The 14,396-nt window shown below is 31.5% G+C and overlaps 1 protein-coding gene across 3 annotated transcripts; it reads left to right on the top strand.

Moving 5' to 3' along the window:
• Positions 1–7,503: 7,503 nt before the first annotated feature.
• LOC111021655 (indigoidine synthase A family protein) lies at positions 7,504–13,573 on the top strand. 3 transcript variants are annotated; one of them, XM_022298681.2, is made up of 12 exons: positions 7,507–7,701; positions 7,783–7,897; positions 8,376–8,486; positions 10,418–10,500; positions 10,793–10,852; positions 10,965–11,025; positions 11,700–11,806; positions 11,899–11,976; positions 12,490–12,535; positions 12,672–12,792; positions 12,990–13,075; positions 13,296–13,573. In XM_022298681.2, the coding sequence occupies exons 1-12, from the start codon at positions 7,597–7,599 to the stop codon at positions 13,367–13,369; spliced, it is 1,047 nt and encodes a 348-aa protein (XP_022154373.1). In that variant the 5' UTR covers positions 7,507–7,596; the 3' UTR covers positions 13,370–13,573. The 3 variants fall into 3 exon arrangements, with proteins under 3 accessions (XP_087982185.1, XP_022154373.1, XP_087982186.1); XM_088126059.1 differs by lacking the exon at positions 8,376–8,486 and having other exon boundaries at positions 7,504–7,701; XM_088126060.1 differs by lacking the exon at positions 7,507–7,701 and having other exon boundaries at positions 7,864–7,897; positions 8,376–8,482.
• The last annotated feature ends 823 nt before the right edge of the window (positions 13,574–14,396 follow it).

Below are 14,396 nucleotides of genomic sequence, written 5' to 3'. Positions count from 1 at the left end.
AAATTAATGGACTAAAATAAACTTTTAAAAGTTCAGAAACAACAGTTGAATAATTTTGAAAGCTCGGAAATGTGGCGCAAACCTTAATTTTTTTTGGAACTGACAAAATATATATATATATATATTTATTTATTAGTATCTTAACTTTTTAAAAAACAGTATTAGGTCATTGCCACCTAAAATTCACTCATTCAATACTCGTGCTTAGCCTACCTATGTAACTCTAACATGCTACATCAGTATGTTGATACTTAATGTATATATTTGATGATATTTAATATATATATTTAAAGTCATGTTATCCATCTAACAAATAAATAACAAAATATATATATATATATAAAAGTTTAAAGACCCTTTTTTTTATAAAAAACAAAACAAAAGATAAACTTCATTAACAAACAAGCGTGGCCATATAGGCCAATCAATATGGGATATCAAACTCCCAGTCATTACTTTCCTCAACAAAGGGAGTAAGCACTACCGTTTTTATCTCTGTCCACCTTACTCAAACAGATATCCTTCGAGCACATTATTTCGTGGATCACCCACACAATTTTACTGAGATCGTCTTCTTTCTTTTGCAGTAACTTCACCACCTCGATCGAATCAATCTCTACTCGAATAGGGTAAGACACCCTACAAAACAGGTTCTGCAAACCTTCTAAGATAGCCATGACCTCCAGAATCTTCACACTCTTTCAAACGTCGACGAAACGGTTACCTGCAAAGATGACAACACCTTCCCAATTTCGCAATACCCAGCCCAAACCCCCTTTCTGATGAGTCTCCAACCATGTGGCGTTATCACTCAACGTCCAAATATGAAGAGGGGGGTTTCCAATTTATTATTGGTTTTGGAGCTCTGCTGATTTTGTGTCCTGTTACTGTGCAAAGTGTTTGTGACTCCAATCTGGTACCATTTCCTGCGATAGAGAAGAACTTGTGAACTAGGTTGCTCCATTTTAAAAATCACATTATTTCTACGCGTCCAAATCGCCCACGAGCATATCATAAAAACCTACAGCTGTTCCATGGTCACATTATTGAACATCCAATCCCAATAGTCCCAGATTTAACAGCTTCTCTTGTCAATAACAAAAAAACCCAAATCAGAATTAAAAAAAAAAAGTATTTCTAATCGGTTTTGTTACCTTATAATCCTAGAACAAATGAATCACCGTTTCTTCATCGTTCTTGCAAATAACACAAAACAAGTCAGTAGAGATTCCTTTTTCTTGCAAAGATTAGTTTTTGTAGGAATAATGTCCTTCAACTCAGGAACCTCCAACTCTGTTTTGCTAACATTGCCTGGTTGAGAGAAGTGATGTCTCAAAAGCCCATTCCCTCTTGATCCTTCCTGATACATAGAAGCTTCCATCTTTGCCAGTGGATTTTCCTGTCCTTTAGTTGACCTTCACCAAAAGCGTGATCCACTACAATGAAAATGAGACGAAATATTTCGTCGCTAATCATCATCAGCGACGAAAATGTGATCGTCACTAAGCCCGTCGCGCAAAAGGCGTCATGAGTGGACTAAAAAACTAATTCCAAACATTTTTTTGACTAAAAAACCCTAAAAGAATAACCTTAAAAGAAAATGCAGTGGAGAACAAAAATGGAAGAGGATTGAAGAGGCAAAACAAAATGGAGGAGAAAAGGGGTTGGGGCGTGTTAAAGGGGGCTGGGTTTTCGTCGTATATGTCAAAATAGAGCCAAAATGGGTGCCAAAATGCCAAAATGTGTTTTGGTACCCGCTTAACTTATGTGACGAATTTAATTTTTGTCGCTTCTGCAGTGACATTTAATTTTCGTTGCTTGAATTATTTTCGCCCCTAAATAATGTTGTTGTAGACCTTTTTGTTGTAGTGTGAGAAAATGGAATGAAATTTATTTCAAAGAGAAGTCGGAAGTTTAAAACAGCTATGCACGTGGGATTGCCTTTAATCAAAATTCTTTACCACCCACTGAAAAAAACTTTCCTTTCCGTCCCTGTAAAAGTCTTCCCGAGCCTATCTTTCAAAGAGCTAAAAACTTGACCCCTGTTTCTAGAAACTTGAGATGACAATCCAAAATACTATCCCAACTGAGCAAAGAAAGGGACGTTAAGTTCTGTTATGATGTAGTGGATCCTTGTTTGGCTTGTGTTCTTGCTTGTCATAAATAGAGACTTCTCGAAATTGATGGTTTGATCCAAAGCCTTTTCATAGGTACTAAGAATCTCTTTAATAGTTTAACAATCTTTCCGAGGTGCATGAAGAAAATAAGGCTGTCATCTGCAAAAATAATAATAGTAATAAATGTGTGATTGAAGGACAGTATTTACTAATACTAAAGCCGTTAAAATTGTGTTTCTCTTCTTCTTGTGTGAGAAGAGCAAATAAATCTTCGGAGCACAAAAAAAAAAAAAGGTAAGGGGATAAAGGATCTAAGTCCTCTGTTTGGCTTGAAAGACGTCTCAGGCACTCAGTTTATAAGAATCGAGAAGTTGATTGATTCCACGCAGTTCATTATAAGATCGATCCATCTGTCGTAGAATCCCACCTTTCCCGTCACCAGTCTCAAGAATTTCTATTTCATTCTATAGTAGGCTTTGGACATATCAAGCTTAAAGAATTGCTCCCACTTTGCCCACTTTTTTATTTTACGAGGAATGAATGCATTCAAACTCCATTAATGTATTATGCGAAGAACAAATAGAGATTAGAGAGATTAGATCGGAGAGATTATGCCATACAAAATCCGTTAGTACTTAATAAAAAGTTCAAAAATAAAAATGTACCGAAGAATATAGCATTGCAAACATTAATGAGACGATTATTACGATGTTTTTTTTTTCATCTTCTAATTTTATGTATACTTATGCAGTAAAATAGGTTATTTAAAAATTTAAAGGTCTTTTTTTTCTCTGGCGAAAATTTTTTAAAGATTACTACCAAACATTCCTGCGAGAATTGAATTTAAACCATTTTCATTTCCTTTCTTTTTTCATTAACATCCATTCAAGGAAACGATTAATAAGATTGAATCCATTTCCATTTTGTGCCCCCACTTAAATTACGCCATTGTTGTACTAAAAAAAATTAAAAAAATAAAAACAGTTGGAAATGTTTGGACAATGTTTCAAAATAAGGGGATTTGTAATGGGTAGCATATAAGTTTTCTATATTTAACAAAATAGCATGCTTTTTTGATATTTTCAGATATAGCATTTTTTTGAAAATCTTGATTTTAAAATTTTCAGTATTCCCAAATTACCCTTTTCAGTTATCGCTTCGTTATTATATATCAAATATATATCACATATATATCAGGAGTATATCTGACAACATTAGTATATCAGAAGTAAATCAATAGTATATCAAAAGTCAATCAGTTCTATATCAGTTGTATAATAGTAAATCACTATTTTACCTGCTTTAACTCTTTGTCTTGTATTTTTTTTATCAATTAGAAATTAGTAGGTATTGGCATGCATGGAAAATGAGAAAAAAATTTGATACTTACTAAAAATGAGAAAGAAAACTTGAAAGGAACGTGAATGTGAACGTCAATGGTGATTTTCGAAATTACTGTGAATGAGAAATGAATTAGAAATTAGAAGTAAATAGAAACTTAGGGTTTTTTGTATATCAATAATATATCAGTGATATATCAAGTATACATTGTACATATATCAATAGTACAATTAAGTTTTATTTAAAGTTTTAAAGATCAAAATGGAAGCAGCAAAAATGTCATTCTTAAAAGGTTTAAATATCATTCTTGGGTAGCAACATCAACATCAAATCAGCAGCAAAGTCCTTCAACCAAAAACTTAAAGGTTTAAACATCAAAACGAACCAGTAGCATAAACCAAAAGTAGACTAACAATGTCATTCTTAAAATTCTATAAAAGAATAAGCATAAGTTCCAACAGTCTAGAAAAGCGTAAGTTTCATTCTTTTATAATCTTTAGGTAAAAGCTTGAGACATCAAGTTCTTGGTGATTGTCGTGTTTTCGGAGATACTATCTTTGAAGCTTTCCGTTTTTCCAAATACAACACTTTTGGCGTTGGTTTATGTTGTCTTTTGGGACGAACGACATCAACATTTTCGACGATGTTTTTTTATTTCATTTTTCGTGTTTGTACCATTGCTTTTATCTGAAAAAAAAATTATTTCATATATTAGTATATCATAAAACATATATTAGATGTAATATGTTCGAAATAATTGGTAGATATCATAGTTATATAAGAAGTAAATCAATTTTATACCATATGTATATCAAACATATATCACTTATATATCAAGAGTATGCATGTTAATCATAGTTATATCAGAAGTAAATCAATAGTATATAAGAGTCAATCAGTTTTATATCACATATAGTAGTAGATATCATAGTTATATCAGAAGTAAATCAATTTCATATCATATGTATATCAAACATATATCACATATATATGAGGAGTATATCTGTCAATCATAGTTATATCATAAGTAAATCAATAGTATATCAAAAGTAAATCAGTTCTATATCACCTATAGTAGTATATATCATAGTTATATCAGAAGTAAATCAATTTCATATCAAATATATGAAACATATATCACATATATATCAGGAGTATATCTGTCAATCATAGTTATATCATAAGTAAATCAATAGTATATCAGAAGTCAATCAATTCTATGTCACCTATAGTAGTAGATATCATAGTTATATCAGAAGTAAATCAATTTCATACCATATGTATATCAAACATATATCACATATATATCAGGAGTATATCTATCAATCACTAGTATATCAGAAGTCAATCAGAAGTAATTTATTGTTGGTTCGGGCCTGTAGGGTATATTTGTAATTTATAACGTGGGCCTCCGTTTTTTTGCCAAAAAAAATGCTATATTTGAAAATCTCAAACCTTATTGCTATTTTGCTTATTTTCCTAACTTTTTTTTGTCATATCTCAAGTTGCCCCTTAAAATAATCTAGTTTTAAAAATAAATTAAAAAATAATATTAGTTTAAAAATAACTACAAAATAAATGTAATTTAAATAAATAAATTCAGATGTAAGTTAGGTTTTCAAAACCATTGACAAAAATAAAAGTCAAAACTCGCGATACAATGCCTACAATTCTCGTGCAAACGTGTATATTTGACGTGACAAGTGATTAGGCGAAAATCACTTTTTTTTCTTTTGGTACGCGACTTCCACATTTTTATTTTTATTTATATTTTAATTTATATATTGTTATTTTATTAATATTGCGAAATTTTAATTAAAATATGATTAAATTTTTTATTTTTTTATTTTAAATTTGGATTAAAATGTCATTTAAAGTCTAAAAGTTTAAAATTATATTAAAAACAAATTCGATGATTAAAATGTCATTTAGCTTCTCGTGTTTCGTCTTCGTATGTTCTATAAAATAACATTTAAATTTAATGTAAACTAAATCGATAAAAAATTATTAAATTAATAAAAACATAAAAGTCAAGGTATAAATTACATGAAACCTACATGTTTTTTGTCATTTACATAGCGAAATACATAGCTTTAAAATAAAACCGAAATTTTGGGATATGTATAATTAGAATTTTGTTTGTTTTATAATTATTTCTATGGATAAATATCACATTTAATTTTATTGTGGAAGTAAGGATTACTTCCTTTTGTAAACACTGGTAATACTGTATTACCACGTGCAATGCACGTATAAATTTTTTTTAATTATAAGATAACTTAAATTTTATATAATTTCACGTAAAATATTTTAAGTATAATTATTTTAAAAAATAATTAAGATTAATTTTTATATATATTTATTATTAATGACAGCTAATTACTAATAATAAAATGTACTATTTATAATTATTTTTTAAATATACTATTTATAATTAATTGTTAATGATATATTTTGTAAATAAATAAATTAAAAGTAAAGGAAAAAATTATATATTAATAAAAAAGTAAATAGGTACTTTAATATTTTTATTTTTGAATTATTTCAATCTAATATGGGTCATTTATTTGTTTTTTAATATTTTGTTTGTTTATTAAATATTTGTTTAGAGTTGACATTTTGTTATATATGTTGAATTTTTTAATTAAATATAAATTATTTTATTGATTTAATTTTATATTATAATTAAAATTATTAAAGAAAAATTCTTCAAATTATTATTAGAAAATAAAATGACCAAAAGTTTTATATTCCACCTTTTATACAAATTATTGTTTATAATTAATTTATTAATTAAACATTTTTTTATATATTGACTTCTATGATTGTTTTTTTTTCAACAATAAGACCATGAACTTGTAATTATCTATATTTTAAACAAATATTCTAAATAAAATTGCTCAAAAAAAAAACATTCCAAATAAAAAAAATACACTAAACAATAAAAAACATTAGTAACAAAAAAAAATCCAAATCCTAAAATAAATAAAATTGCTAAAAAAAAGCATTCCAAATAAAAAACACACTAATTAGAAAAATAACAATAGTAACAAAAAAAAAATCCAAGTACTTACTATACACTCATCTTTTAGAGTAAATATGCTCAGATTGCTTGACAGATACTATTATTCGACTTTGTAAAATTGTGGAATGGTAATGTCACAAACCTAGTATTCGAGATATGTAGATTCGACACATGCCTCCCTTGCAACTTGATGAATATGTTACAAATATCTCGAGATGTTTTCAAGATTGAATCATCTTTGAGAGATGTTTCAAGGAACTAAGAATAAAAAAGTATTGAAACTTGTGGAAAACATGTAGAAGAAAGGTTATTTTTATAGTAGTAGAGGATAAAACGTTACAAAAGCTTTTCAAATTCTAAAACTCTTAAAATTCTAGTATGAATTTTAATTAAAGAAAAAATTAATTTTATGTTGTTGAAAACTTTTTGCATTCTAACCTTTTCTATTCCATGCATTTATAGTATGGATAATTAATAATTAATAATTAATAATTAATTTAATATTTGTAATAATATATTAATGGCATAATTTGTAAATTTAGTAAAGGGCAAAAGTGTCAAAAAATGTTTTTCTACCTCCTACCTTTTTAATATAGTATAGATATAGATATAGATATAGATTTACTCCTTTTATTTTAAAATTTGTTACAGTTTAGTCAATAAATTTTTTCAATTTACATTTAATTTTATTTTATTGGGAGTAATGTTTACTTTCTCTTTGTAACAATTTATTCCTTTTATTTTAAAATTTGTTACAATTTAGTTGATAAGTTTTTTCAATTTTAGTGCAGGCTAATTTAGTTGCGTACAAAATGTCGGTGAGTGGTAATAATATTTCTTATATACATAGAACAATAACAAAATAATGAGTTATTTAAAAAAAACAAAATAATTAGTAATTAAATATGTTTACATACTACTAAATCGTTACATATAAAGAAACAACATTGTTACAAATTTAGACCGAGCGATCGAATTATTTATTTATTTATTTTTCAACCTCCTTTTAAATGGTAATGTTGCGGGGAATTCTGTAAACTCTATCATTCTGCCGCAACTAATTTTGTGATTTAGCCCAATTATCCACCACCCCCCAGTCTGATCAAAAGAACAATGGCGTCTTATCCTTCTTCTTCTTCTTCTTCAGCTCTCTCAAGAATATCTAATCTCAGTAGACACTTCCACCCTTCAGACTCGAGAAACACAGATAACCCACAGGTCAGAATCATCAAAATTATCTCTTTGAACTACTTTTCCATCTTTTGCTTACTGATGTGTCTTCTTCTGTAATGTTGAAAGGGTGCCATTGACGCTTCAAATGGAGGAGGCCTAATTAAGATGTCTGCCGAAGTTTCTGCTGCCTTGTCTCGCGGCCATCCCGTTGTTGCCCTTGAATCAACCATCATCTCACATGGTGACTCTGTTTTTCTTTGCCATTTCAATAATTTCATGCCATGAGCTTTCGGGTTTTGTAGAATTATTTTAAACTTTTGATCCCCTTTCGTCAAAACTAGTTTTCTTCATCCTTATGATGGATGATGATATGATTGTACCTTGGACAAACTTGGACAAAAAGAAACAAAGTGACTCGGACAAATCTTGTAATGGATCAAACACTAATATTGTGTATGATTCTCAGAGTAGAAGAACCATTGCATTTGAAATTAATTGGTTTTACAGGAGCTTGAAACACAGTAGGGGGCATTACAAAAATGAAGATTCATTTCTGATGACTTAGGCTGTAGGATCCAATAATGTTAAGTTTGAAAACTAGGCAAATTAGTGAAGGTCGACTATTTTTGGATATTCAAAAACTAATGAACACAATAAAATTGTTATTCTTTTCATTCATTTCGTAATAGTTGGAAGCTGTTTTCGCTCTTTGTATCTAGGGATGCCATATCCACAAAATCTGGAAACTGCAAAGGAAGTAGAGGCGATAGTGAGGAAGAATGGAGCAGTTCCTGCAACTGTAGCGATTTTAGATGGCACACCATGCGTAGGTGTTTATATTAAACTACTCTATCTCTATATACTTGTTGACACTGCTTGTGCTTGCTAATGATAGTCTTACACAATTTATTAACCATCTAGATATATTTGAAGGCCTACAACTTCAATGTAATGAGTGAACTAAATTTCGTGTCATGGTTTGAACTGATTTCAATTTTTGATTGTTTAACGCATTGACTTGTGCTTGAAAATGGTAAAACTTTGTGCTGATGCTTCTTGGGGCTTCTTTGGAGATCATGAAGTCACCAATGAATTGTCGAGGTGATAGATCAGATCCGGACACGGTTGCTGCTTTACGGCGATTCGGACAATTATGATCTTCAATATATCTTTGAGACATAATTTTGCATAATGTATGTCTCTGTAAGTGGTAGTTGTAGTGTCTCAACCTCATCCTTGAAGATGAAATTGTGTGTTGCTCGACATATCAAATAATATATCTATGTCCTGCCCATTGATTTGGCCTTCTATGCACGTGGTCTTTGGCTCTTTGAGACCTGCCTACTACTTAGTCTCCTCGTCTTCTATTAGATTAGTAACTGCAACAGTTAGTTCTTGCATCCTTTCCATGGAGCAAACTTTTATCACAATTAACAAAAGCTCGTTCTCTGGGAAACTTTCACTCCAATTCAGATAACTTCTTAAATTCCATCCAACCCTTCCTGTTGATCGAGTTTTGTTAATGTGTCCAACCAATCTAGCCCTTGAAGTCAACTAATTCAGAAGAATCAACCCATCCCATGTATGATGTATCCAACCCTCCGTATCCATACTGGAAAACACTACCCTTTCTAGCTTTCTCACTCTCAACTTGCTCATGGAGAAGTATCCCCGCCAATTTTCCCAATGTAAGCATGTGCACTCACAAGGGCTCCACCTTCCCCCATTGGTTTCTTAAGCTTTTGGAGTTTCCACTTCCACTCAAGTTTTGGGAATGGTTATACATCGTTGCCCCCAATTTCTCATGCAGAGCTTCCATGATTCTCTCTAGGGTTGCTGGCTTGATACATGGCCCAAGGTTGTAGTGCCCTGATTCCAAACAATATGTTCTCTACTCATAACTTGAAGTAGTTTCAAGTGTTACTTTGAGTTAAGAAGAGTTACAGCTAGAAAAGATTTCAAGAGTCCAAAGTCTTTCAACAAACTCACTTTCTAATAATTGTATATTTTGCCTTTCTCCTCTTCTCCCCTTTTAGCCCAGGTTCCTCTTTATTTCCTTTGTTCTCGTGCATGGTTTCCTACCGAATATAAATATAACCAACTATTAAAGGACACCTCTAATAACTCCCTACTATTTATTGCCCTGCATTTCTGGCTAGATATTCTCTTCTTCCTCAGTGATTTTCTCATTGTCAGCAAGCAGAACAGTTTAGTTTTTCTTCTCACGTCGTTTATACATGAAGAACATGGGGATTCTATAACTTGCATTTTGAGGACAGCCCCCTTTTCATTTCCAGGTATAATGGTGTGTGCTTTACTAAGAAGTGGTCTAGTTGGGGGTCTAGACCATGTTCTAGTGTATTGTCCTTTTACCTTCTGCGTGTGGAATTAGTTTTTCCCGTGCTTTGGTATCTTATGGGTTCACTACTGCAAGAGTGACTCTGTGTTGAAAGGAGCTCTAAAGCAGTTATCATTTGACAATATCTTTTTGGAGTGTGGTATTGTAACATATTTGTTGAGGAATTTGCAGAGGTATGAAATTGTTTTGGAGGAAAAAGGCTTTGGATGCATTGAATTGGAATAGAGTCTATTTACCACCAACCCTTCTGCTAATTTCACTTCATTGTTGAAAGTATTCATTCAGAATTAAAACTTCAAAACTTTCCTTATGTTGGTTCTGTTTTTCCCACAACTACTTATCTCATTGATTGCTGCATTTTCACTTTGAGATTTCTAACTCTGTGGAGCTCTCTGTATGCAGGCCTAAATGAGGAAGAATTGGAGAGGTTGAGTATTCTGGGACACCGAGTCCAAAAGACTGCTAGGAGGGATATAGCACAAGTTGTGAGTATTAGTTTACCTTTTGTTTTGTCATTGACCAATTTGGTAATGTAATGAAATTTACTCAGAAATTATCAAGGTTTGAACTTAAATTGAATATTTGAATAATAGTCATAAAAATATCGATGTTGGTAGTTGTATGATATAATAATTATTTCCTTTCCTTTTCTCCATTAGTCTTAATTATAGGACATGGACTTATTATAAACTACGTGGTAGTTTATAATTAATGTGTTTTTTTGGAAATATGCTTTTTACATGGATAATTACATGTTATCTCGTCATGTCTTATAAGGTGGCTAGCAGAGGAAATGGTGCTACTACTGTTTCTGCAACAATGTTCTTTGCTTCTATGGTAAGCACCTCATGGTGGTTCCGTCGTATTCTGCATTTGATTCAATAAACATACTTCATCATTTTGCAGTCTTTTAACCTTCTCACCAGTTATTTACGTGGAATTATTGTAGGTTGGTATCTCTGTGTTTGTGACTGGGGGCATTGGAGGAGTTCATAGACATGGTGAACAAAGTAAGATACGTTTGTTTACAGTTTGGAACAATTATTTTGGGGAAGGGTGGGCGAGGGAAGATACTTTCATTTACAAGCTAGAAAGAGAGAAAATGATTGAGACAAAAACTCATGTGATGAACAAAATTAGAAGCGAGATATGGAGGAGAACAAAAGAATGATTGATGATATGCATGGTCAATCAAGATACATTCATAAGCTATAGAGAGAGAGGGAGGGAGGGAGGGATTGGAGAAATGGGTGCACAACCTCAAAGCAAGGGCATTTGTGGAAGGCTTGGAGAGCATGCTTTCGTGCACGATTTTGAGTGATGTATAGATTAGATTGCACCTTTCTCTTATCAATCATGGGCCTTACAGCTTTTGTAGAATCGATAGCTTTATCTTAAATCATATTCGTGTATTGCTCCCACTTCGGTCCAATGGTGTCTAATGGAATATGGAGATGTTAGTTGGATTCTTTGCGAGCTTTTTGACAAATTTTTCTCCTAAGGTTCTCTGGTAAGTCAAATATTAATTTAGTTTTTTACTGGATGCTCACGCTGAGATTATAGATCATCACATTAATTTTTTTCTGGAGTGTTCAACATAAAGTTCTGACATGTTAATGTTTCAACATGGAGCATTGAATAACTTTATCGATCTCCCGTACTTATTTTCAACTGCTTTTTGCAGCACTGGACATATCTTCTGATCTCACTGAGCTAGGAAGAACTCCTGTAGCAGTCATCTCGGCTGGTGTAAAATCAATTTTAGACATTCCTAGGACACTTGAATATTTGGTACAGTTGTCTATTTCTCTCCCTTCAATCTTTCTACACATCATGCACTTTTCTTTTTAATCTATTCACTGTCCCAAAAATATCATTAACAGGAAACCCAAGGAGTGTGTGTTGCAGCTTACGGGACGAACGAGTTTCCTGCATTTTTCACTGAAACCAGTGGCTGCAAGGTATTTACCTAAATATCTGCTTTTTGCCTTCTAGATCTCTATATATTTCTAATGCTGCTGGTAATTTACCAAAGCCAAAAAGTTTCTTCACTTCCTCTATTTAGTTTAACGGGTATTAAATTCCAGTTATATTGTCCCTAATATTTGGTGTTATATCAAGCCCCTAAGTGACAGCTTAGTTGGCAAGAGTTTGGGGTCTCTTGTTCATATTGGCTCAGAAGTCTCAAGTTTCAGAACTTCTGGTGAGTTTAATATCAATAACCTTTGAAGTCTCTCCAGTTTAAGCCTTGGGCTGGGCACGGGTGCCCCTGGATATAGGAGAGCAAAGCTCTGACTCAAGTTCTAAAATATATATATATATATGGTGTTATACCTAAAGATAATCTTTAAGTTTGTGGTTGGTTATCTTCACTCATTCTATAGTTAGGGTGTAAATTTTCACTGGTTGATGTGCTAGAATGTTCTTTATTTGAAACTAAGATTGCTTTTTTGTTCATGACATACAAAATGCAGGCGCCTTGTCGTGTCGATACCCCAGAAGATGCTGCAAAGCTTATTGGCAAGTCACTACAGAGCTTTCAACCTTTGTTGATCTAATAATAGACTTCTTGAATATTTCTTCGCATAGTTGGCAATCTTGTGATTTATTCCATTGTTTTCTTTATTTATTTATTTTTTATGGTCTTCCTCTGCAGATGCCAACTTTAAGCTTGGGCTTGGAAGTGGAATTCTGATTGCTGTTCCAATTCCAAAAGAGCATTCTGCTTCCGGAAGCTTAACTGAGAATGCAATACAAAGCGCACTTCAAGAAGCTCGGTAAATAATAAAGAGTTGAAGCTATTATTCAGAAGAACTACTAATAAAGTCAGAATATTACTTATATTTCTCTTTTAATTATTTTGAAATATAACATTGCAAATATGAAATGAAGATTTGAACCTTTTGACTTGTAGGAGAGGATGCCTTTACCAGTAAACTCAAAAACTCTTTTTATTTGTATGTATCGATTACAGGGAGAAGAATATACTTGGAAATGCTGAAACTCCGTTCTTACTTAAAAGAGTGAATGAGCTTACTGGAGGAGCCTCGCTTGCTTCAAGTATCCTTCAATTGAGACCATTTTTTTTTCCAAATATTTTTAATCATAACGAACATGCATTGTCAGTTAGGCTAACAAGGAAGTTTTCGCATATTTCTTACATGATCGAGACGAAGCGAAAAAAGTTATTTATTTATTTTTTTACTTTTCCAAGCTATCATATTCAGACCTGGATTTTTGTTTTAAGCTTATGTTTCTTGGTTTCCTTAACTTCCCCAAGATATTGCACTTGTTAAGAATAATGCTATTGTTGGGGCTGGAATTGCTGTAGCCCTTGCCAAGCTTAGAGTCTAATAGCAGGAAGTATTTTCAAGTACTTTTTTTTTTCGTTTTTTTTTATTAATAGAATAACAATGGCCAAATAATTGTATTGTATGGTCATTGGAAAAACAATCTGTTAAGGCAGCCTAACTCTTTGTTTTTAATTTCATTTATTGGTTGGGATAGTTCAGATATAGCAATGTGATGAACATCACATCAGAGAATTTCCTCTCTTAAGTTAGTATGTTAAATTGTGTGTGCTCGTGCGTGTGTGATAAGAACCTGAATAAACGCTCGATATAAAAGAGGAAGACGAGTAATCTTCCAACAATCTTACGACAAAAGTGTAACAATTTCGTGCGTAGCTCCTATCCTTGTTGATTAAAGAAAATATGTTGACTTGGTCATTTTGAATTTGGCGACAAAAAATTGGGGATCGAAAAACTTAGGCGCCATTTGATAATCATTTTATTTTTGGTTTTCTGTTTTTGAAAATAAAACTTGTAAATACTATTTCACATTTGTATTTCTTTACTTTATCATCTACTTCTTTGAAAACGTTTTTAAAATCAAAGTCAAAATTTGAAAACTAAGAAAGTAGTTTTTCAAAAACTTGTTTTTTATTTTTAAATTTTGACCCAGAAATCAGTTGTATTTTTAAGAAATGTTGAGCATACTTAAAAAAAAAAGTGAGAAAACAAGCATAATTTTTAAAGTAAAATTAAAATAGTTATCAAACGATTCTTGTTTGCGCTTTCAAATGGGAGAGTACACTTTGAATGCAACATTGATTTGGGCAAAATAATGATATGGTAGAGTTGGTAGAATTTGATGCCTTTTAAGAAATAGTTTGTTTTTCGAGAATGTAGATCTGACATCTATAAATGTATGCCAATGCTCGGAATTTTAGATGTCATATAGAATGTTCAAAAAATGTCCTTATGAATATTTATATAATTTATAAATTCATTTAATATAATAAATTTATTTGAATTAATTTAATATTTTTAGTTTTTTATATGTTATTTTGTAGAATAAATTAATTCAGATTAACTCAATA

Source organism: Momordica charantia, assembly GCF_013281855.1.
Source record: "Momordica charantia cultivar OHB3-1 chromosome 6 unlocalized genomic scaffold, Mcharantia_2.0 BLBB01000006.1, whole genome shotgun sequence".
NCBI classification, from domain to species: Eukaryota; Viridiplantae; Streptophyta; class Magnoliopsida; order Cucurbitales; family Cucurbitaceae; genus Momordica; species Momordica charantia.
Note: the sequence above shows the minus strand (reverse complement) of the source record. Positions and strands in the feature narration are given on the sequence as shown.